The sequence below is a fragment of the Rhododendron vialii genome, chromosome 8a (genome assembly GCF_030253575.1).
Source record: "Rhododendron vialii isolate Sample 1 chromosome 8a, ASM3025357v1".
In the NCBI taxonomy this organism is placed as follows: Eukaryota; Viridiplantae; Streptophyta; class Magnoliopsida; order Ericales; family Ericaceae; genus Rhododendron; species Rhododendron vialii.
The window spans coordinates 23783941-23809609 of record NC_080564.1 but is presented as its reverse complement, the minus strand read 5'-3'; the positions used below and the strand labels follow the sequence as shown (position 1 = coordinate 23809609).

At 38.7% G+C, this 25669-nt stretch overlaps 1 protein-coding gene across 1 annotated transcript in view; it reads right to left on the bottom strand.

Annotated features, from left to right (window-relative positions):
- LOC131299181 (DExH-box ATP-dependent RNA helicase DExH14) overlaps positions 1-25669 on the bottom strand; it is a 62395-nt gene that overhangs the window by 27701 nt on the left and 9025 nt on the right. The window contains exons 8-28 of the mRNA XM_058324788.1: positions 21620-21736; positions 21474-21533; positions 19103-19174; positions 18920-19036; positions 18662-18823; positions 17096-17161; positions 16778-16930; positions 15562-15645; positions 13751-13825; positions 13549-13680; positions 13401-13466; positions 9569-9634; positions 9331-9453; positions 6589-6738; positions 4161-4373; positions 2806-2961; positions 2483-2707; positions 2263-2364; positions 2086-2166; positions 1917-1997; positions 110-313 (exon numbers count right to left, since the gene is read on the bottom strand). Of these exons, the coding sequence (XP_058180771.1) occupies positions 110-313; positions 1917-1997; positions 2086-2166; positions 2263-2364; positions 2483-2707; positions 2806-2961; positions 4161-4373; positions 6589-6738; positions 9331-9453; positions 9569-9634; positions 13401-13466; positions 13549-13680; positions 13751-13825; positions 15562-15645; positions 16778-16930; positions 17096-17161; positions 18662-18823; positions 18920-19036; positions 19103-19174; positions 21474-21533; positions 21620-21736 (2505 nt within the window). The remainder of the gene's footprint in view (positions 1-109; positions 314-1916; positions 1998-2085; positions 2167-2262; positions 2365-2482; positions 2708-2805; positions 2962-4160; positions 4374-6588; positions 6739-9330; positions 9454-9568; positions 9635-13400; positions 13467-13548; positions 13681-13750; positions 13826-15561; positions 15646-16777; positions 16931-17095; positions 17162-18661; positions 18824-18919; positions 19037-19102; positions 19175-21473; positions 21534-21619; positions 21737-25669) is intronic.

Below are 25669 nucleotides of genomic sequence, written 5' to 3'. Positions count from 1 at the left end.
CTGTATGGAGATTAGCTTGTGTGAAACAGGACTTTAATATAAACATAAATTCCCAATCAAAAATAAACGAACAAAGCTTCAGAGCCAAATACTTATATCAAAATAAAACCTCTGGAAGTTGTAGATTGTGGAAAGATATTGTATATAAAGCCTCTGCGTGCATCCAAGAATCAGAAACAGCACGAATGTAATATTGAGGTGGGTGTGGTTCAAAGATCGGCACAGTAAAGGAAAGCTTTTGTGGTTCCGCTCTTGCCATCCGCTTTGTCAATGTGAAAAGCTCGGAATGGTAGATGTGGTCATTCTCAGAGTCCTAAAAAGCATTGGTAATTAATTAGTGCTTCAGTTCAGGATTAGCAAAATGCAGTAGATGCCAAATGTAAAATATGCAGAAGTAGCATTCGAAATGAGGCTGATGAGGTGGAGACTGTAAGAGATGGCAATGATTTAAGAGCTGTCAGATGGTGCTCCGTGAATCCTAAATCTGCACAAGATCTACTCCACAGCTTAGTAGCCGCATCCACGGTCTTCATTCTCACAATGGTAGACCCCACAATGTGAGGTGATTTTGGATACAGCGACAATGATTGAGGATTTAGCAATCTCTAACAACCATTCTGTATAGCGGAAAGAGCCACCACATTTACGGCAACTATTATCCATTTCTGAACAAATGGATTCAGTATACAATCCATTTTTTAACACTGGTGAGAAAAGAACCGACTTCAAATCAACAACTTGATGAACTAACAACTAAATGCAGCTCAAATTAACTATGATTCTATAGCTTAACTATTAGTTGGTTGACCAATGACTTGGGGAGGTTTGACATCATCTCTCGGAACAAAAAAGAGGAATTAGCATGTCCCATTTGCAAAGGAATGGGCAAGTTACCACACAAATCAAACTACAGCAATTAGAAAGCAGTTCTGCAGCCTTTGGATAAGAGAAGGTTGTTAGCAACTTATTTACCTGTTCCTTCTCTCTGCTCAATCACTATCTTCTATTGTCATTCTCTTTGGCCACTTCTATGTGCTTGTTAACAGTGTCTGGAAATAAAATTATTCAGCACATTCTTGCGAGGCTCTCAGCTGTATGCCGTTCAAAAGTCATTCTAAAAACGCAAAGCCCCATCTTTTTTTGGGAGTTTTCTTTATTACCTCTTTGCCGCTTGAGCATGTTAGAAGTCATGTAATGCATTTGAGAGAACTAACGTTCTTGTCCTTAGGTTTTTGCTTGAACTTTCTTGAGACTCTAAACCCCTATTCAGCCAAGTTCAGATCCATTGGGAATTGGAAACCTAGGAGTGAGAATCTTGGCTGACGTTGAACATAACCGCTGACCAGCTTGTTCTTTTCGTATTGTCTGTCTTGATCCCATACTTTTTATCTACGACCAAAACTTGTACAACTTATACTTTTGTAACCTTTAATAGAAAGGTTGTCATCAAAGATTCGACTCTGGACAAGAAATATCCACCTATTCAAAGTTGAGGTCCAGATCTCAGTCCGAATACCAAGCAGACGACCAGTCAAGTGCCTATGTGGGCTGTCCTTCGTAAATTCTAAATCCACGAGCACCATGAGGATGTTATATGCAAATTCTTCAGCTTCTTGTTAAAATACTACGATCTCATGAATTTTCTATCATATCTTGGGGTCTGAGAATTGGTGAGAGACTGCCAAAGAAATTTTTCTTTCATAACCTTTCGATATGTCGACATCCACTAGTGCGAAATCTCCTTTTTTTTACTATCTTTTGTTTTATTCCTTTTCCAAGTTGACTTAGAGTAGTTTTCAAAGCCCATTAAGTTCAAACAGAATGATCCATGAACAAAGTTTATAAACATCACCAAATGCAAAATAGGTAGGGCACTTTACACGCCAACAAACAAAGAAGTGAGATAGAGTCAGCACCTCAACCAGAATCCACCAATGTTGTGCAGCCCCATGAAAGCGATCCTTCCATATGAAGTCTGGAGCTATGAGCAAATCCACCTGGGAAATCTCAATTCATATTACTCCTAAAAACTGCAGCTAATTAAACAATTTATTCCAGTACAAACTAAAGTTTAAATGCATTTACCTTCAAAACAGTCCTGGTGATTGGACTTACAGTTGCAGACAAGTGGATCAATGGAAAGTAACCCAAGTATTGCTTGATCAACTTCCATTTAGAGAATAAGTCAAATCAAATAAAGTCATTTAGGGAGACAGACATTTCGTTTTAAATATGAGAACTACTTAATAGAAAGCGAGATACCCTTCCTCCAGGTGCATAACGTATCAGAGCTCCAATATCTTTCTCCTCCATCTCTAGGAGGCGATCTAAGTCAGCACCTCGTTCTTCAAGCTTCCTCAGAATCTGGGTGAAAAACCTTTAATTTGTCAAATGACAATTAAAAAGTGTAAGAAGTTTAAACGTGCTAGACAAACGTCTGGTGAGTTAAAAAGTGTAATAAGTTTAAATGTGCTAGACAAACCTCTGGTGAGATATCCTTGTCAAATTGTCTGAGGGGATGTTGATGGGGCCAAATTTGACGATCCACAGCCTTGCAATAATCCAACATGAAGGAAGACATCTCACACCACCCTCTACGCAAACAGATCTCAAACAAAGCCCGCATGATACGAGCCAAGCTTGCACTTATATATGCAGCATCGGAAATCAATGAAAAAGAATCTATTGAGCCCCGAGAAATGTACAGCTGCCAATTTACAAGACCACAACATAGTTGTCACATATGATTTTCTCTTTTCACTTGGAAGTCAAACAGTATTACGGTAGGACAAGAAGTGTGAAAACCTGGATGAGAATGGAAACTTTTCCATGTTTGTTTGAAGGTCCACCCTTAACTTCCAACGGGCATGATGTCCGGACCATATTTTCCAGCTCATTTTGTTCCTCGTCTCGAACGACAATATTTTCGAACTCAGAGGAATGAGCTACCATGTCAATTACCTACAGAAGCAGAAAGAACATCATCAAATATTCAAGGAAAAATTCAAGAGCTCCAGATGGAGAAAGTTAAAGTACGTTAAAGGACTAGATCTTTGTCAAAAGATATCCCATGCTTAAGACCACAAAAATAATACGAAGGCAATAGTAGCTCTAGCATTAGATTCAAATGGGATGAATCCAAAAGGTAAGCATATAACATTAATGATTTGCTGGGAACGACAGCTTAAGCTTTTGGGAGTGGTCTCAATCCAAGGTTCCATGAGTTCAGGGTTCAGGCAGTGTGTTACGCTGTTATATTTGAAGTTCTTCCCTAAGTGTTGCATGTGCTGACCATATTCTTTTTTTTTTAATTTTTTGATAAGAGATAATATTAATAAGAAGGCATTAAGGGAATGCCGCCTGTATACAAAAAAAAGTCCACAAGACAAAAAGGCCCTATACACACAAAGAAACAAAGGCTTTTCGACCCCTTCAAAACATCTCGAATTTCTGTCATGCCAAATAACCCACATCACACACAGAAATCATGACCCAAACTCGCTTTCTTCGCTTTCCCACTCTAGCACCTTTCCAAGCAATCAAAAGTTCCATAACATTCCTCGACGTTACCCACCATATTCCAAGCCAAGAGAGCACCAATATCCAAAGCTCCCAAGCCAGTGGACAATGAATAAGGAGGTGATAGACCGTCTCCGCATCCCTTTTGCACATGCAACACCAATTCACTATGATTCTCTGCCTTTGGATCAAATTGTCAATAGTAAGAATCTTTCACTATGACTCTCCGCCTTCGGATCAAATTATCAAATTGTCATGTTCATAATAATCTGTCATAGTTTCGTTTCTCTCTACATAATCAACAGGGTCAAACAAGGGGAGATTTGACATGCATTGTTAGACTAATTTCCTTACAGCTTAAGCTTTTAGGACAATTAAGGACTATCAAGCCCATGGTTCCACAAGGTCTAGGGGTTCAAATGTTGGAACCCATCATCTCCGTCATAATGCATTCTGTTCTGCTCATATTCCTGCAACTTGATCTGTTTGTCTCTCCACATGCAACACGTGTCGCACATGAGGGGGAGTATTAACATACATTGTTGGTCAAATTTTCTAACAGCTTGTACTTTTTTGGGACAGGGTGATCTCACAAAGCAAACAGAATGTGAGATGTAATATAGACAAGGGTAATCAATTACCTCACTATCATTCATGTGGCGTCTCAACATTTCATTGTAAGTTTCAACACTAGAATATCGAATATAAAAATGGCTAGCAATTCGACCAAGCTCAGTGCAGTAAAAATTCCCACTTTTCTCATCAAACCGCATCATTTTTGCTTTGTCAAGTGCACGAGCAGCATCTGCCACAAGGGATCTTTGCTTTAAAGTCAAAGAAGGATCTGCAATAACCTATAAATGTAAATCTATAAGTACGTATAGAAGATGCACAGGAGAAATTTAGCAATTGCAGCATCAGATCAATAGCAGATTCGCGGAAGCCAAGCCAAGCCCATTTACAACATAAACTACCACATTTATGAGGGGAAGCAATGATACAAATGCCACATTGGGAAGTTCAAGAAAATGTCAACATCCAAGCAATCTGGCGATCGCGCGCATGACCCACACCCTTCAGAGTTAAAACTTTATCAGAAGTGTAAACAAATTAAACAGTACTCCTTACTCATGATACAAGTGAAAAAAATGTATAAATAAGTGAAGAAAATTAAGCTTGAGAGGGGAGGCCACGTGTTGGAAGTCTGTCTATCGTTTCTTGTTAAACCAAATGATTCTGAAGAAGGTTTCATAATGAGTTGAATTATCCTTTGGGGAAGTAAAGGACTGAATTTAACCAAACCAAACCGAGCGTTAAGGCTCAAGCAATTGGAAATAAAGGACTACACTTATTATAACAAACTGGCAAAAATAAACAACACAAGTCAAGGAGGATGAAAACTCCTTGAGTGAAAAATAACCGAAGAAAAAGAAAGAGGGAGAGGGAGAGGGACAAAAAGAGATAAAAAGTAGAACTAAACTTTAGTAAACTTTATGATATGAGCCTTCAGGACACTGGGCAATACTCAACAGAGAGGAGGAGGGATCATCTAAAACTTTCTTGAAATCATGTCACTATATACATAAAAGCAATAAAACTCACTCAAGGTACTTGATTCATTTTTTCTTTTACATCTAATTGTTAAAAGCATAGCAATGAAGTTTAAGTGTAAAATTGGACAGATTACAGAATTATAAACAAACCCCATTTCACTATCTACTTTATTCTTGTTTTCCACTTGTTAGTACATGTTTTCGAAGGTTAGTAAGTTACAGACACTTAAGTTTATGCAGTTGTAAGCAATGAAATGATATCATTATTATTTTTGTAAAATTACATTATTGAAGAAGCATTGTTAAATATTTATCTGCAATAAAAATGTAAATTTGGAAACCCAATCTCAACACACAAACGAAATGTTATCAATGGATGGTGAAAACATAACTCCACTCAGGAATGAAGCATTACATTACTAAATTAACCATAGTTGTCAAATCGTGAATCGAATCGAGAATCGAAATGGTCATTTTTCGAATCGTGAATCGAATCGAATCGTGAATTGCTATGATTCGGTCATGACTTCTATAATGCATAGAAACCTATGCTTATTGATTAGGGTAACAATAATATATACTACAAATGAAAGATTTAGGCCTAAATCAATAAATACTTTCTTCTAAATGATGATTTGATAATAACGTGGAATATTAGGTAAGTTGCTTCTATTGCAACTACCAAGAGATGATGATTCGTAGAGCCTACTTATGGTTCTTTTTGTACGAAAGAGTTATAAGTACAAAACAAACCCTTAGAAGGTCTATAGGGTTGTTATATTCCATTTATCCTCCTCATTTTCGATTCACTCTTGTAATAAATCTCTTTTTCTTATTATCTATCCATATAACATAGACAAAAGATGACATATAACAATACTAGACCTTAAAAAAAATATTTGAATTTCGGAAATTTTAAGTGAATCGACCGATTCACTAATTCACTTATGATTCTCAGCTATTTTCGATTCGGCAGTCTATTCGTGTCGATTACCCACAGAATCGTATCAAATCGTACGATACAAATCGTAAATCACCGATTCACTTACGATTCTCAGCTATTTCCAATTCGACAGCCTATTTGTATCGATTACCCACCAAATCGTATCAAACGTGAATCGTACGATTCTGACAACTATGAAATTAACACACTAAAATTTCAGGTTCCGCCACTAGTGAGAAAGTATGAATTTAAGTGGCTCAAAAAAAGATGCAAAGAACATACGACAAAAAAACGGATATCAATGGAAGATGAGGTGATAGAAAACACATAGCATGATAGGACAAGGATGAAAAGATTCATAGACCATGAATATGAATGCACATGCATTGTTCCTTAATCATCAGAAGATATATAACATGGGAGAGACAGAGACAGAGACAGAGAGACTTGTGTTAAGTGCATGATTATGATATCAATAAAGTACTATGTACCAAACAATTTTGCTAAGTCAAAAACAAACAAAAACCTAGTAATTGTGAGTGAATATAAACTTGGCAATAGACCACACAATACCTCATCCCATCCGATACCATAAGCCAAAGGATTCATTTTCATCCTTATAAAAAGATATGTATACCCAAGCCATGCACAAGCTTCCTTCACATTTGTTACAGTGCCAAGAACCACCTCAGCATTTAAATTATCTCTCAAAGAGCTGATAAACTGCACCACAAAACATAAAACATGTATCTAGTGTGACAACAAGAATGAAAATTGATATTTGTTTCTGTTAAGGATAAAAGAAATAAAGCTCTAATAGCTTAAGCTTTTAGATGAGTTGGTTGTTAACAATCTAATTTGGTACCAAAGCAAACAATAGATATATAAATAATAAATTAAACAATAGGTTTGATCACGTGTTCAAACCTCACCGCTAATTAAACACTTGCATGCATTTAGCCCGCTTATGAAGTAGAGCTAGGCTACAAGTGAAGCATATATATATAAAAAAAATAAAGCTACCTCTCACTCTAACAGCTTAAGCTTTTAGCAGAGTTAATAGTTAACAATCTAATAGTTTCCATCAAATGGGTAAAGTATAGGAAACACTAGTGGATCAAGGTACTTTCTGTTCCATCAGTTAACGGTTGTCCCAAGTTGGTAAAACAACACATCCCAAGTTAGTATATGATTATGGTCCTCTCCAATAATTGCCAATTTACTTTAAGTTGGATATCTTGACATGGTATCGTAATTATGCTTTGGGAAGATTTGGGGCAAGACATATCTTCATCGTAACTGGTTACCCTTTGTTCATGCCCCAGGTGAACCTAATTAAACCTCGGATAATGTCCCCAAATTCTTATGCTTACCTCTCTGCATGCGAGTGGGGTAGCGCATATGAGTGATTGTTAAAGTCTTAAAAAAGGTCCCAAATTGGTAAAAATAGCACCTCTCAAGTTAGTATATGAGCTTTATGGGCCTTTTCACATATTGCCATGGTTGAGTTGGATTCTTTAACACCTTCTAGACAAATCAAAGCATATAGCCAAAACACCAAAAGCTAGCAGAATATAAAGAAATAGTAAACTCTATCAACACAAAATCAGAATCTAGCATAATCGTCTTCAACTTCTTTCTCGAAAAGGGTGGCAGACAAGTCATTGGTTCAACAATAAGGTCAATTGGAATTGAATCGCGACGCCATAATTATTACCTCGTGTCTGTTTACTAACAAAACATAGACCAGAAATTACATTAGTATTCAATATCATTAATGGCAATATTAATTAGATCAGCTATCATTGAAATCTAATTTCTAGCTAATGGACTAATTAAGATATAAATGATTAAATGCAGCTCAAGTGAAGTTGCCAGGTTTGGCTATTCATCATAATAAGGTGGAAGTGTTCACTTTAAATTGGTTTAATCATATTGCAGCTACTACCAATGCACTTGTGTAGAGAAGGTTAAGATCAACCCTTGTTTTACACTAGATTTGGTACTGTGGTAATGTGGCTTAAACTCTGTCATCTCTCATTCCAACACCCTAATTTTGTTAAGATCTAGAGTGTTCCCCTTTCAGATTTCCGGCAGAGGAGTTTCCATTGCAGATCAATGCTGGATCACCAATTATTAATGGAGTTAAGAATCAATCAAGCCCATATGCCTCATTTGATCTTGCACTTGGAATTACTTCTTGTTAATGGATCTTTGCATATCAGGGATATTTGGATGTGGTTTGTGGAAGGCTGGAAGTAGTTAGTATGAAAGCAAAGTCAGATTCCACTGAGTTACAGCCTAGATGTTTATATTCGGTTCTCTTAATTGACCTTGAGTAAACATTTGGTTATTCCTCTAAAATATTCTTTTTGGTGAGAACTTTGTGGATATTATTGCGAACATTCATTTTTAGTACTCTACGGAAATTATGCCTACTCATGTAGGTGAGTGAACCTAGCCATTAGGGAAGAGCCCCAGGTTAGGCCGATGACCCTAATGCTCTACAGTTGACTTTTGTTGTATCGTCTTAGGGAAAGTTCCATGCGCTGCCAACACCGGACGGGTGTCATCTAAGTTCGATATTGGATCCAATTTCGCGTTATTTATTGTTGGCCACGGTACTATTTGGTTGTGGTTCTCCATTGTTGTTACATATCACATTGTGATCACCATTGAGATTCATTATTGGTTAAAAGATTCATTATTTTGTTGTACACCTTGTATGCCAAATTTATGTTAACATGGTAATTTGTTTTAATCCCCGCTTTAGAACTTGACTTGATACACATGCTTTGTCATTCACCAAGCTTTCAGCTGACGAATTTACTCGAATATTTTTTTTCAGGCGAGTCGAGGCATTAGGTAGGACTCGGTGGTTTCTTGGGGATTTACCGCGTTCACCTCCATAGGATGTTGCAGTTTAGTGCTAGGATTCTATTTATTTGCTTTTTCCGTAAAAACAGCATTCCTATATTGTTGGTCGTAAACTTTTATTGCCTGGTTCAAGGGATAGTTGGGCCACATGCTTATGACTGCTACGTATTTGGCTTGGTTTCCTTTAATGAAAAATGGTCATCTAGTGTTCAACAACTTACTTTATTTAGGCTAAGTGTTCTATGAGTTAGCCTTGTGTTTCATGACCGTCACTTCTCTTTTTGGGGTGTAACAGCACACAGATCATCCCAAATGAAAGTTGACAATCTAATTATCTCCAAAGCAGGTGGGAAAAGAAAAGGCCAAAACAAAAAAGAAGGCATTGTGTGTGTGCATCTAACAGGACATTTAAAAGGTCAAATTAATACCAACAATTACCTGACTTTCAATGGGAAGTTGACTTGTTAGCAGTCGTAGATAGTAGGCTAATTTTTCATGAGTGGTGATTATAATGCCCTCCCCGCTTTTGTCAAACTGAGGTCTTCCAGCACGTCCAAAGATCTGTAACAGGCATATGAGGAAAATCGCCCAAGATCACATAAGTAAAAAAAAAAAAAGCAAAAGGTAGAATTAACTAAACTACAAGAACATTTCGAGCCAAAAGCTGCCTTCTTACCTGCATAACATCAAGCATCCCCAGGTCTCGCCAGCCGCCAGCCTTGGCATCATATAATTGAGTTCCCTGGAATGAAGACATGTAGAGATATTAAAACTAAACAAAAGGCGAAGTAGCGCTGTGAGATAGTTGATATGGAACATATGCCAAATATTACGTTGGTATAGTGCAAGGAAGAAACATATAAGAATCATCATGAAAAGCTTCCAAATTGTAATTTTTCTTTCAAAACGTGCTGGTTTGATGACGTTATTATTATGACTTGCACAGCATAACCAATCTATTTTGGGCACCTGCTTCAGAAAGCAACAGAGCTGCCCAAGAAATCAAGGGCAACACCCGAGGATAGCAGGTCTAAGGCTGCTACTATATTGATGAAGTAGCCAATAGAAATCGTCAGAACATTTCTTGAGGTAACTTAAGTCTGGAGAATTGAGGCATGGTGCCTCCTCCCTCATTCAGAAAAAATCTCATAGCTTTAATAACTTGGTTCAGAACAGAATTTTAGCGCATGACTTGCACATGGATAATTCCAACAAACCGTCTATGGGGGACATTTTGCAGAGGTAGACACAAATAAGTATAAGAAGGAATTCCCCAACATCATTTATCATATTGGGAATGGGCAGTCCAATCATTGTGGTATGACAATTGGCACCCTCCTGGTCCTCTTGTTGAGAAATTTTGGTCTAGAATAGTCTATGACTCTGGTGGACCCCATGACACCACTGTTTCCCACATCATACAAGATACACATTGGGCTTTCCCAGTCGGTCAATCTTGGGCACTTAATGAGGGTAGAGCTTCCTTACCCCTCCTCTTAAGTAACCCTGAAGTTCCCGATCATCGCACATGGTCTCTTACTTCCAATGGGAAGTTCACCATTTCTTCACTTTGGGAAAAACTAAGAAACCAATTCCCAAAAGTTGACTAGAGTCAGCTAGTTTGGTTATCTGCCCACATCCCAAAGTGCAGTACCATACATGGCTTGCTATTCTGAATAGGCAGAGGATAGACTTGTAATGTTTGGTATTATGTCAGCTTTATGTTGTAGTCTTTGCATGGGTAGTGAAAGTCATGACCATTTACTTTTTAATTGCCCATTCTCCACATCTCTTTCGCATAGTTTGTGCACCAAAATGAATGTTGATTGGTCTCCTAAATCTAGGGCCAATTGGATTACCTCCCTTTCTTCGGTTAAAGGTAAATCTCTTCGGTCAGTTGTGATTAGAATTTAGATTGGTCTTCACTGTATCTGTCTATCACATTTGGATCAAGAGAAATGTTAGGAAATTTCAGAACAAGTCCTGTTCGGTAGAGAGAGTTGTGCATTAGATCTGTTCAATGGTCAGATCTCGTCTCCTTTCCCTAACCCCACTTCCTCAGGGACCTCAAGCAAATTGGTATACTACAGAATGGAATCTATCTCCTTAATCTACATACTGAATGCAAATTATATGGTTTTAAATGTGGACTGATGCTTCTTTTATAGTCAGGGTTAACATGTTGATGACTGATGAACTGGGTTAACATGTTGCTGGTGTGTGTGGTTCTAATACTTCTATATTAACAGGCCTTATCTGTAACCCTCTGTGGTCTTTGGGCGGAAGGCTCGTCTTGGTATCTACCCTTCCTCCCTCCCAGTCTGTTCAGAACTCTCCTTGGTATTGAAGTGTGAATCCATATTCACTGTGTGAGTGTTATCCATATACAAAATTGTGTGTTTACCTGTGAGTTTGTGTGCTTGAACCTCAGACTTATTTTTAGTGGAGATAATAATTAGTGGGGGAATCATGTAAGACAAAAGTGAAGGGAGCTGTGGAATCTAAACCTTTTGCACTTTAAGTGAAAAGAAGAGTGGGATATGTGAGTTTTCAAGGGAGTTGTGGTGGGTCTCCAAAATGCAAAAGGGCCGTCTTTACTCTTTAGACGTGGTGAGGGAATGCAGTTGTGACCTTCTGTAGCATTCTCTGTATTGGTGTAGTTCCATTAGATTGTTCTGTGTGAAAAAGTTGAAAGTTGAATTTATGCTCGTATGACTCTCCAATTTGGAATTGAGAGTGGATTTAGATTTTACATTTTTTACGGGTGATTATAATCTACATTTTTACATGCTTTCGAGCTGTGTTGCTGTAAATGTTGTAAGTCCTGGAGTAGAAGTACCCTTCCTATGTTGAGACGGGCTATGCTTATTTGGCATTCTACTGTAATCTCTCTTCTATGCCATTGAGATATACTCACATAACAATCCAGCATATTGAGGTTGCTTTGATCAGATTTGATCCAATTGCTACTATCATTGTCGTTTTGGTTCCATCTCGAGGGTCTCGAATCATTCCATTTTGGTGATTTTTGTGTATTGTGGGCAACAGGTGTTATGTTGATTTAGTTTCCCTAACCGTATGGGGTTGTCTACGGTGGGTTTTGGTAGATCATTATTATCATTATTGCCTAGCCTTGGGGGGATGTCCCTTGGTCTTTATCATATTGGTTATTCAAAATGGGGATGTTGCTTGTCTCTATCATTTTGGGTAATTAAAAGGGCTGTCATGTGACGTCCTTTTGTATCTAGTTATATTAGTGCTGATCTATAAGGAGTGAAGTTGATAACTACATAGGATTGAAGGATTCATCGCATTTCAGTGCAATGTGGCCGATTTTGTAGCTTTATTTCCCTTAGAGTTTCATTCTACAGCGTTAGAACATGTGGTTGGCATGTGGTTATTAACCTTTTAGTTTGATTATCTCTTCTATGTATGCTAATTTTGTCTAGTTGTTTTCTCTCCCTCTTCTTAGATGGATTGGAAACACCCAGAAGTGTTCTCTAGCATCTTGTAGCCACTTGGCTTAGGGTTGACAATTATTTTACTTTCCTTTCTTTTCTTTTTTTTCCTCCTGGGGTATGCCCCTCGTAGGTTGTACATTCGGTTAGCCTTTTTTCTATTTCAAGTTGATTTACCAAAAAAAACATCAGAACCAGCCAAGCCATGGAATCTGGACTTATTCTAGCCGTGTGGCAGACCTGATATAAGATCCCTGACATCATTATGTCAATGATCACCCAAAAGAATCATCCCTGTGAGCCATTCTCTATGTTTGGGTAATCAACCACTTCCTATAAATTTGCCGCCAAGGAAATGTTGTATCATATATAGGTGTACGTAGATGGTTCAAACAGTAGGAAACTTATCCAGCCATATTAGGATAGCATAAGTAGACTTACCCCAACTTTTCTCGAATTGTGGCTTCACAATCAAATCTACTGATTTATTTCACGGCAATATAAATAAGAATAAAGTGGAAGAAGGTTGCCAATGTTTAACCATTCATTAAGAATTTGGACAATTTGTAGGCATATGATGCACATAAACTAAATAAATATGTGAGACGTTGAGGTTGAAAAATGGCCTCCTAGATTTAATTTAGGTTAAAGGTGGAGTGCAAAACCCTTTAAACAGTTCATAAAACAAGGAGATTCTCTAAATCGAACTTGCATTAGACTGGTAAGGCACAACAGGAAAAAATAGGTTGCTCGTTGTCGTCTAATTTCACAAAGATTGGAACTCAAAATCAAGGAACTTCAAAACTATTCTGATAAACAGACCAAAACCAACTTGCAGAGACCATTACAGTATGGAAACTATTGTCCACTGCCATGGAACAAGAAAAACAGTTTGGATATCATAAAAGACCCTTTACTAAAAACAAGTTTGAGACAAAAACCTCAACAGAAACAATTGCCAACAGTAGATAAAATGCAAATATAGTCAACATGTCATGCAGCACCAAGTAGGACCAGTAAAATGGGCCAACTTCCAAGTATTGCACAAACCTTAATCACCACAGTGTGAGCAGGTAGATTTACTCCCCATGCCAAAGTTGCTGTGCAAACTAGTACCTGAAGCATTTATGCACAAAGTTGTTAGGAAAACCCCAAAAATGAAGATTAACAGCACTAATCTCAATGTGCAAATCCTTACTTTCAAGAGTCCACCAGAAAAAAGGCGCTCAGTCAAACCTCTATCAGCGCGTAACATCCCAGCATGATGGACACCGATGCCATGTTCAAAAAGTTGAACAACCTGCTTATTCCTTGACTTCAACACTTCCCTCTGAAATGCAAAACACAAATTAAACACAAATTTGTGCTTGCCAAACAAATGAAGGATACAACCTTCATACCTTGATCAACTCAAACTGTGGATGTGTATCATTCATAAAGAGCTCAAGTTCATCATTCTTCTGGGCAAGTTCAACCTGCAAATGTTTCATACATACAGATATGTAAGCAGAGGCAAATTCAGCAGGATCAATTTTTCCAATCTCGCAGTCATATTTATACAGTATATAACCTTATCGGGTGACATTTTGCAGACTACTGACACAACACAGCAAGTTTATGAGGGGGAGACATTTGGAGACCGACCATTTTGAGAGATTGAAAGTCAAGATGGTACCAACAAAGTGAAAGCAGGAATCACATATTGAGGGATCAAACAATAAAAGAATCTTTCAAAGGCAAAGAATCCTAGGTAGGCTTGTTGTATTCAAAGTAGAACAAGCTAAGTTTTCCATATTAGACATAAAATTATAATTACCATAAATCTAATTGGGGCGGGGTTACCTAAAACCTGTTAAGCATGGATACTACGAAACCGTAAATCTCTCTCTCTCTCTCTCTCTCTCTCTCTCTCTCTCTCTCTCTCTCTCTCTCTCTCTCTCTCTCTCTCTCTCTCTCTCTCACACACACACACACACACACACACAAAATTAGGGTTGGGGCTAGGGACAACAATTTGGGTTTAGGGCTTCAATTTGTGTCTTCGGGAGTTGGAATCGGGAGGTCATGGATGAGGCTGACTATGGAGATGGAGGGGCGGGGTTGGGAGCTTGAAGTCTGGAGGGTGGCAATTTGAAAGTTGGAGGAGGAGGAGTGGTGATGATGGAGGTTGAAGGCAGAGGGTTGGGGTTTGGTTGTGGCTAAGGAAGACCAGATGTGGGCAGTGAGAAAATTTGGGTTACTTTGGGAATAAATGAGGCATAAACTCATTTCATGTGGGTAATCAGAAAGAGGGGGTGCAAAGAGAATTTCCCCCCAAGAAAACCTTAATATAAGAAAAAGACACACCACCCTTAATTCAAAAGTATAAATGACAATAAGGCAAAATACTAGATAAAACCAAATGCTACGTTCACCATAGTCTATATCTGTTCTGGACTACTTTCCAGGAGAAGGAAAGAGTGTACTATCCTATCCAGTTGGTGCACGCAGTCAATCTACAGATATTGGCCCTCTTCAACTTCCAATGATTTTCCAGCAGGTGCCCACCATTGCATGCGCGCAAAGATATCTAGACTTTGTTTGGTTTGGGTTTTGGGGGAGGTTTTGTTGCGTAATGAGTGGAGATAGATAGAAAAAGGAGAGTAATAATTGGGAACAAAACTTATTGGGGACAGTGCGCAGGGAGAGGGGTTGAATCTGGAGACCCCAAACCAAACAGAGTCCTAGAGTTTGGAAGGACAAGTAAAGGAATAGGCTTGTTGGCACAACCAGCCGTGGTTGACAGAGCTCTTGGATTAAAAGATTTTCTCCTGGGTCAAACTTCGATGTGTCCATGGAGCAGCAAACAAGGACACCATGCCCCACTTTGGAGAGATGCTGGGGCTACTTCCAGATATTCTTATTTTCCCGTCTACACAATAATGAGGCTCCAACAATTTCTTCTGTAAAATTGTTTTGGCTCATCTCTTGTGTTGTCTAGAATGCCGTTCAACACCGGTGAGGACTTTTCATCTTTCTCTTCCTATAGGAGCTTTAATACCTAATAATAGTTCCAAAGTTCACTATTTATCATTCGGAAAAACTATATTTACAAGTGTTTTACCAAACCCCTGAGGATTTTTCTTAATGTGTGAATAAAAGCATATTCAGTTCGTGAGTTACAAATTATGGTTCCCCAATGATGCCAGAAGATCGAAGCATTAGTATATACCAGTTTATCAGCGGTTTTCCCTGTGTCTTTCCTTGAATGTACAAAAACCATAGCCTGATGCCCGTGCCTCAGTGAATCAACAACCTGGTACAGTAAAATTTGGCCCAACAAATGACTGACTCCAACAAAATAGCAATCATCACAAGTAAGGAAATAAACCGCATGCTCTGAATATTAAGCCCACTAACACTACACGTTTAGATTTTTACACAAGTCTTCAAAATTAAGAACTTATTACAAATCAGCGGGAAAAAAAAGCTAAAATGAGGTTTTGCCAAGCCCCTCGTTCAGCCACTATTGCTGCCACTTCCTCTCCTACCACTGTTGCCGTACCCTTCAGTCAAGCGAAAACCTCAGTCAGCCTTTAGAGACTTTATACAATTTATCCTGTTTCCTCTTTTGACCATAACTCCAGCCTATTATGTTTAAAATGGCAACCAGACTTTTTCTCCTAAGGCCTAAGCTACATCTCTTGGTTGCTAACTTCCATGTGACCCCTCAGGTATCGAAGGATTGCATTTGGTGTTTCAGTTTTGTGCCCTGTAGAAGTTTGAGCTCCATGTTTTGCTAAGATCCAGCATAAGGCACACAGACCACAGATTTTACATTACAGAGCAAAGTATTTCTATCTTACTCTATTACATCAATAATATATCAGCCTGGATTCGCAGACTGATTCAGCACAACCACCATGCAAGACAGGCAGCTCCAGCAGGAATTCCGAGGAGGAAGGGGCACGGACAAAAGTCAGTCTTGTTCATGTTTTTTAACTGATTTGTTCAAAAAGTTCAAATATAAACACTTCAAAATATATTCAAACATTCAGCAGAGGGACTTGAACATACTACATGCCCATATAGTATAATAGTACCTACCGTCCGACAGCAAAACTCTCCCATTAGCCATCACTTAATTGATCAACAGACCATGCAGGCCCCACAAATCTGAAATAATCTTGCCCAGGCTCTCTGAGACTCAGATCAGTAAATTACCAACTACCACCCGTTTTTACTTTTCAGAGGAGTTAAAAGATACTATAATCTTGCTTATTATCAGTTTTACACGTGTTTCCCTTTTGCAACAAGTCAGTGACTCAGTAATCCCCATAGTTTCTTTTGACCCCGCCATATAAGAAGTAAATTTGTCATTTATTGCCTTCACAGAAATAAGCACAACAACAGAAAACCATCAAAATAAATAGCTCAGGTGTAAAGACCTTATTGTAGCATATTTCATTCAACAGATTGGTCCGAGCTTGAAAGTTGTGCTCACTAATTCCAATATACTGCTGTGCAAGAGGAACAGGGCGGTAGCTGGAATCAAAGAAGAAAAGACCTGCATCTGGATTCACCCTCAGGAATTGTGCAACCTGTATGTTCACGAGGATACAACCACAACACAACATATAGTAAACACCAAAGTATGCATAAATTGAAGGCAGCCATTAAAGAGTAATGATTGAATAAAGTATGTGAGTGTGGATAAAAGAAGTATATATGTCCGATATATGTCAAGGCTAGCTGAAAGGATTGACCTCCAAATAGTTCGGTAGAGTAGCTGAGAGCCCCACAATACGTATCATGGTCTGTGTGGACTCTACCTGTCACAAACATCAGAAACAAATTAACTTATATTGGATTGGACTAAGATTAATGACATAGTACTCCAAACTTTACAACTAAAGACTTTAAGGATGTATCTTATCGTATTATCAGCTCATACAAGAGAACTAACATCCAACAAGAACTTTGGAGTAGATAAAGTTGTTGATGCAACAATGATAAAGAAATTATGCACCTTAACAAAAAAGACAAAACAAAGTCTAACAAGTACTTTTTCTGGTGCGTAAAGTTATTACATATAGAAGGCTATTAAAGGACTTAAACCCATGTACAAAACTATGACCTGTAGGACTATAAACAGAAAGGAGGGCTAAAATTGCAGAATGAGCCACTCTAATTTTCAAAGAATGGAATCATCAAAAGCAACAAAGTAACAAGACTCGGTGACACCTTTCCTGACTCCCAACTACACAAACGACAAAACTGGCAGAAAAATACTTCTAAGCCAAGTAACAGATTCCAAGTCAACTGCACGAGGCATGACAGGTTCCTCCTGACCCTAATCCCACTCCAACAGCCCATCATCCTTGCTAAATCTTCTTGCTGAACCCAAAACACTGCAAAAATCAAACTCCACAACACTGTGGCATAAAACAATGGATGAAACGGTGGGATGCAGATCCCCATCACTCTTAAAGATGCAGCACCATAATACCAAAAAATTCTGACTCCGGGTTTGATCGTCAATCGCCAAGATCTGCCTAAGAGCCACCATTCACACACATACACAAACAAAGCTAACTTAGTAGGCACCCCGATTGTCAAATGTTTCCTTTAAGGAACCAATTCTCATGACTTGCCCCACAGGACCTGGTAAAAGGATGAGGCATGATATAGCAAGTCTCAAATCAATAAGTCTAGTTATTGAAATGTATGGAAACAAAACCTGAAAAGTGCATCAACCAAAAGAAAAGGCAATGCAACACCAGAGGGGGAAAAACAGAGAAGTGGAATAAAAAGATGAAAAAAGAAGAAAGCGTTGAAATGCAAATAAGTAGCTTTTGGTTAAGATTCATAATGCCGATATAGATTACACAACTAGCGTTTTTTCTTATATTGCGCAAGGCCAGAGTTAATTCTGATTACCACCACGTGGCACACGTACAGCTGTTTGATTTTAGAGGGAAAATATGGAGCTAGCGGCTAGCCCCATTTTCGCAACAGTTTTGGGACATGCCACTTGATGTGGTAAGAAAATGTGTTTTTCTTAGCATCACACAAAGTTCTAGGCATCACTGAGAAAATTGTGAAGGAAAGATGAGCCACCAGAATCCATGCACCAACATCCCAAATGTACCTAGTCATCAAAATGTAGGCATTATTAAAAAGATGCCTAGAACATATAACATATAACATATTAGACATTTCCCCGATCAACCAGCCACAGTGGTGCAAGTTACACACAAACAGATGCTTCCAACTTACAGTAACTTAAAAGAATATGTGAGGAGCACACTCTTAATGGAACTGAAACTTACCTGACGAAGGGTTCGAGCAACTAAGGCTTCAATTACAGGGCCTCTATCATCATTCAAAAGATGTACTTCATCAATAATTAGGAGCTTCACAAGCTTTGAAAGTGACATGTCACTACTTTTACGAGTAATAACATCCCATTTCTCAGGTGTTGTAACAATCATCTGAATGAGAATAGAAGATAAGCAACAAAGCAAAAAGTTGTAATCACCATGTTGCCCAAGCATAACAAACCATATCTCATACGAATATAAAGCAACCTGAGTTTCTTCAAGTTCACTCTTAGAAAGTTGCATGTCTCCAGTAAGTTCTTTCACCGTGACATTCAGTGGAGATAAACGATGGCTAAAAGTGGAAGTAACTTCTGCAGCTAATGCCTTCATAGGAAACAACAAGAAATGAGAACTCAGCATAAAGATAAACATGAGTAAAAGTAGTCCTACCTTCATGGGAGCAACATAAACTATCTTAAATTCATCTTTATGCAAGTAACCGTCCTTGAAGTGCTGTCCAATCTGCCATAAAACGTTTGGTTCATTGACCAGATTGAATGCTCAATTGCAAGAAGTAAAAAGTAAATTCGAGTTCAAAGAGTAGTAGCTAACAAAATTTATACACAGAATTTGCATCAAAATGTAAATTTATAGCACCCTACTAACACCACCAAACCAAACAACAAAGATATGTGTCTAATTAGTGTGGGCTTCATGAATTCTTGTCTGGCATTCTGCTCTGTTTCATATCTTTTTTTACTTCATCCCAGATTATTTTAGGCCTTCCCCATCCCCCTACCATTTCCATTAACATTAACTGTCTCAATTTTTGCAACTGGTGCATCTAAATATGTTGTACATGACCAAAGCGCCTTAGTACATTTTCTCCCAACCAAATATTAGCTATAACATATATGTTGCTAAGGTTTAAATCCATTCTGCTTGTAGGAAACATGATCAAGTGAATACAAATCTACATATGCATGCAAAAGGATGCCATGGCGAAACCAAGAAAAGAGATAAAAGGATCATTAATATATGAAAACAATGTCCAAGACTAGCAGCACAAGAAGGTAGCACAGACATAGTCCTTGCACCATTGCCGCTGTGCCATTTTCCGTTTGCAGGCAGTTTGCTCTTCACCACTGCTACTCCCTTTGTCTCTTTACTATAGTTGACTCTCACTCTCTTTCTTGTATCTGAGTGACATTGACAGGCTGCTAGGTATGCCTTCTTCCTATCTTCTTTTTCTCTTCTTGTCCTTCAGACTTTTGATGGTTTCCTCCTATGGAGCACGGGTACCGGTACGGGTACAGGTACGGGAAACAGCAAAATCCCAAAAAAGTAGGGTACAGGTACGGCGGGGGTATGGCGAATATATATATAATTATTTTCTATTTTTTATTGCATAAAATGAAATAGAAACTTATTTGACCAACAAATATACATATCTACTGCATATCTATTAGTATTCAAAATTTCAGATACATATATACATATACATTACGCATGCATATATTCGTACATATATACAAAGAGAGTAAAAAAAAAATATATATATATATAGAGAGAGAGAGAGAGAGAGACGAAGAGAGAGACAAACAAAGAGAGGAGAGACAGAGAGAGAGAGAGAGACAAAGAGAGAGAGAACTTACATTTTTTTTTCCGATTTGGAGCCCTAGATTGATCTCCAAGATCTCTGCCGTGTAATATTGTGTTTATAAATGGCAAATAAATTACACAATAAGCCCAAATTTTATAATTATTTACAAAAAATCCCAGAAATTTTGAAAAAATTTCATTTTGGGTTAAAACGTACGCTTGCCGTACCCATGCCGTACCCAAAAGTACCCGATACAATTTTTCCGTACCCAGTACGTTTTTGCCGTACCCGTACCCAGTACGCGTACGATGACATTTCCGGAGTACCCATGCTTCATAGGTTTCCTCTAATTTTATTACCTCTGGGGCTCTTGTATCTTGAAAATTTATTTTGGGCTCACCTTACAACATCTTCTCTCTATCAGCCCCTTTACACCTCACACTTAATTCTCCTACTCTCACAGATACAGGAGATAGCCTCACCCACTGTCATTACTTGGAGGGAAACATTGGCTTAGTGAAACTCTTGGTGATTTTCAGGAGTTTGAGCAGTGGAAACATCAGCTTATTGGGGTCTTTTAGGGCATCACAGATAGACCTGGTATCTACTTGAACTGTATTTTCATTTTTCATGCTTCGTCAAAATTGCAGGGGCATCGCATCTTTCTTAGGTGTGTGGCGATAAATAAGCAAGGTTCTCGCATCTACCTGGACAAGCGCGAGTAACTAGCCTCGGATTTTAGGCTTAGGCTCGCTAGCTGGAATTTAGGGTCCTTGATTGGTAAAACCTTTGAGTTAGTTGATTTTATGATAAGGAAAAAGAGAATACCCGATACAAGCTTTTTTACACCAAGGAAAACTATATGTTTAGCACTTTGTTATTGCAGTCCAAACCTTTGAGAATTCCACCAACCCAACTGGTCAATGCTATTTCTTAAAGGTAATAGTAAGCAAGCCAACGTACTGAGAAACCAATACATAAATTCATGTATTGGATAACTAATACAGTGTCTACAATTCTCTCCTGTTATAGGGAAAGGTATAATGTCCTCCGTTAGCCGATGTTACAGAGCAATGCACCCGATGTATCTTGTATTTATGTCAATCCAAACTTATATTGTATGCTTCTAGAGAGAAAAAAAAATGCTTACATCCTGGCATAATTGAAAAAGAAGAGATCAAACTTAAAAAAAGAATGGTTAAGGCGTTGATTGTGCACCTCATGCAGAACAGCAATCATAGCTATATTTGTTTTACCAGCTCCTGTAGGAGCACAAACCTGTAAAAATAGCACTTACTTTAAAGGCATTGATACGAGCACTAGCACTACATGATCCAAGTGAGGTTACAAAATTGATGACTCACTAGTATGTTCTCATTAGTGTGATAAGTAGTTTGAAAGATTCTGCTCTGGATACGGTTTAGAGACTTGTAACCATGGAAAGCAGCTTGAGCAATCTCGTCCAGCTCCTTTATCTCAATCTGATAACAGACAAAAATAAAACGAATAGAAGCAGATTTGATAATTCACTTACCTACCGAAATAAGCAAGCAAGCAAAAGGGGGGCATATATATAGAGGTGACCTCTAATCAAGTACTCATAAACAAATCATTTTTCTATGAGAAACTAATGGACCAATCGTACATCAAGCAGAGATGACTACTAAGAATCACCGCTGCTTGGCGGGACCTTTTCCTAGTGCTCAGTAGAAAAAAAATAACCAAAAAATGGACAAAGTAAAAAATGGCTTGGTGCACGCCTTTCCGATACAATCCAGAGGATATGGCGGTCAAAGTAAATAAAGCATGGTGCCAGGGCATGAACGCGAAAGCATTTCTGTAAAAATCCTTTGAGAAGCCAGAGATGCAACAATGCATCCAGAGAGACTGTACTATTTATATGCATCTAATAGTTTGTGGAGAATCCAAAATGTCCAACATAGGCGTGCGTAAAGGAAGAATAATTCTAGCCAATACCCAGGTAGCTTTATGCAAAAAGTGTTGCTCCTAAGGTATTGAGTTCAGGCCAGGTTGCCTTGAAACTCCAGACATTTATATATCTTTTCTGAAATAACCATTTTGTGAAACTTCAGTGGTTCCAGAGATTAAGTTTGTGTCCTATTAGAAAGTCCATTAGGGGAAAAAAAATTCAGAAGGTCTCCCTCCCTCCCTCTCTCTCAAACTCTAATCTTCTCCGTGATAATAAAGAGAGCACATGTTCTTTTTAATATGCCCCTCGCCAAAGTCATGTGCCTCAAGTTACAAATTCAGTTCTTATATCTTATGAAAGCTAAAAGGAAGTCAAGGTTGAGTTTTCTCTAACAAGAGGAGACTGATGACGCGAGATGATGGACTTCCGCAACAATAAGTTCCTCCTATTTTTAGGTGTATTCCCAATACAAAACTAAACTAATATATAGTACCTTTTTATTTTATGCTATTAGGACTATCAAGGTTGAGTTTAAGGTCTATTAGATAACATTATGGGGAGGAAAAATTTTAGAAGGCTTCTATTAGCTATTAGGGTATTGTTAAGCCTATAAATAGGCTCTATTGTTGTAACTAACAAATCTCGTTTATTTCCATAAAACTAATTACCTCTAATCTCTTTTGTTCCAACCAATCTTTATTGATCATAAGAAAAGGATAAATGAATACAAAGAGCGTGCAATCCCCTCATATGTCTCAAACAAAGCTAAAACTCAATTGATTGACAAGGAAAATATATAGGGAGAAAATAAGAGAAAAATATGTGGGGAAAAAGTAGTACAAATGGCACTTGTGATGTGAAATGCTTCTTCCACCTAGCAGAATGTCGAGATACAACAACAAATAGACATGTCCCAAATAATTGATCTTTCCCTCATGTGGAAATGTTAAGTTATGGGTTCATATGTAATGTAGTTTACATTTAATCTCTTATGTAAGTAGATTAGGATATAAGGGTCTAATGTGTAATTACTAATTTCATTTTGTATAAGTATAACGTAATGAGAAATAAACCCTATTCTTTTGGGTTCCCAATTCTATCTCTCATTTTACATGGTATCAGAGCACCGATCTTGATCGGATTACCTGTCGAGCACCCTCCTCTTCAGTCGAAGGCTTGCCAACGCCATACAACTTGTTGACTTGACTTGTTGATACTGTACGCTGCTCTTCTCTCGCCGTACGACGTCCAACAAGCCAGGTTGTTGCTCGACGAAGCCCTTTTCAATCTCCGACGAACTCAGGCTTTGAGTTCCAATCGTTTTTTGACGTCACCAAGACTCGCCGGCTCTTTCCGACGTTATCTGACCTTGCCGGCATCGTCGTTGACCAGTTCCAACTTCACCCCAGTCGATCCCAACCAGTTCCGATGCCGTACAGCCAATTCCGAAGCTGTACAGCTACTGTCCGACGCCGTTCAGCCAATTCCCGAAGTCGTACAGCCAATTCCCGACGTCTCTCCACACCTGTTTGGCTCCAGTTCAGTTTTTTCGTGGTTCTTGGAGTTGGGTCAGATCTGTTTTTCCTCATTTGGCGTGGGTAATAGGTATTTACACTGTTTTTTTTGTTTGGATCAGAATAATCAGCTTTTTCGGAACCCTATTTGTCCTATTCTGTATCATTTATCATAATCTTGGTTTTGTTGAAATGTCAGAGGATAAACAAAAGGCTTCCGCTAGTACAAATGATGAGTTGAGTCGTGTAGAGACTCTAGATAATTTTTCTTTGGATATTTGCCATATTAAATTGGATGGTACCAACTATTTGATTTGGTCTCGTACTTTTATTTTGGCTATTGAGGCCAAAGGGATGTCAGAGTTCATTGAGAGCCCTGTTACTCCACCTGTTGAGGCGGTCGAACTCAAGAAGTTTAAATCTCGGAAATCATTAGTCATGACATGGTTGTTTAACTCTATGAGAGCTGATATTCGTCATACTTTCCTGCCACTTGATACTCCACATCAGATTTGAACTACTGCAGCCCAAACCTATTCTCAGCAAGGTAATGATGCACAGTGTTTTGAGTTGAGGAAGAGGCTCCGTACATTGGAGCAAAATCATCGTTCTGTTGTTGTGTATTTTGCTGACTTGAGTGGAGCTTGGGGGGAATTTGATTATTATCAGGGTTTTAAGGCTGTTTGTACTGTGGATGCTGCTAATTGGCTAAAAAAGATGGAGAAAGAGCGTGATTATGACTTTCTTGCTGGTCTTGATCTAGAACTTGATCCGATTAGAGTGCAAGTGTTGGGTCGTGTTTCGTTTTCATCCTTGGGAGAGGCCTATTCTATTGTTCAGCAGGAGGAAAGTAGGAGGGGTGCTATGTTGCACCCTACTATTTCTGATCATTCTGCTCTGGTTGCTACTCCTCAGGGTCATTTTGGTTCTGATAGTGGGCCTATCCTCCAGGGTGGCAAGTCCTCGTCTGGTACTAGCAGTGGGCCTCTTGATCGTGCATCATTCCAGTGTGATTATTGCCACAACATTGGTCATACCAAGGATTTCTGTTGGAAGCTACATGGCAAGCCCTCTCGTGGGCGCGGGGGTGGACGTGGTGGCCATAGTCGTGGTCCAGTGCGTTCTCGGGCCCAGGCCCATGTTTCAGAGTCTACAGTTGGCACCTTGCCTGATTCTGGGTTCAGTTCTGGAATTCAGGCGTCATCTGATCATGTTGGTGGTTTCTCTCAGGAGGAGATACAAACTCTCAAGCGCCTTATGGCTCAAGCTGATTCTCCATCTACTACAGCTTCCTCTTCCACAGCAGCTCCTACACCTTATTTTGCTCAAACAGGTATCCCGGCTAGTGCATTTACTGCCTCTTCTGCTATTCCTTGAATTATTGATTCTGGTGCCTCAAATCATATGACTAGGTGTTCCTCTGTTTTTGATTCTTACTCTACTTGTTCTGGTAAGGATAAGGTCCGAATAGCAGATGGGTCATTCTCTGCAATCTCAGGGAAGGGTTCCGTTTGCTATTCTCCCTCTATTTCTATCTCTTCAGTTTTACATATTCCCAACTTTGCCACTAATCTTATGTCTGTTAGTAACCTTACTCGTTCTGCCAATTGTTCCGTGACCTTTTTTCCTACTCATTGTGTCTTTTAGGAACTGGATACGGGAAAGGTGATTGGCAGTGGTAAATTACATAGTGGCCTCTATTTCTTAGAGTCTGCAACTCGTCCACCCATATCATGTGGTCTTGCTCTGCAAGCAAATACTGGTCCAACTCTTACTATGTTACATCAGTGGCACCGTAGATTGGGTCATCCATCCTTTGGAATTTTAGAGAAACTTTTTCCTAATTTAATAAAGCATTGTCCTAGAAGTCAGTTTTTTTGTGAAGCCTGTAAGTTTGGAAAACATAAACATTCATCTTATGCACCTATTAATAAACGGAGTGCGTCTCCTTTTACAGTTATCCATTCTGA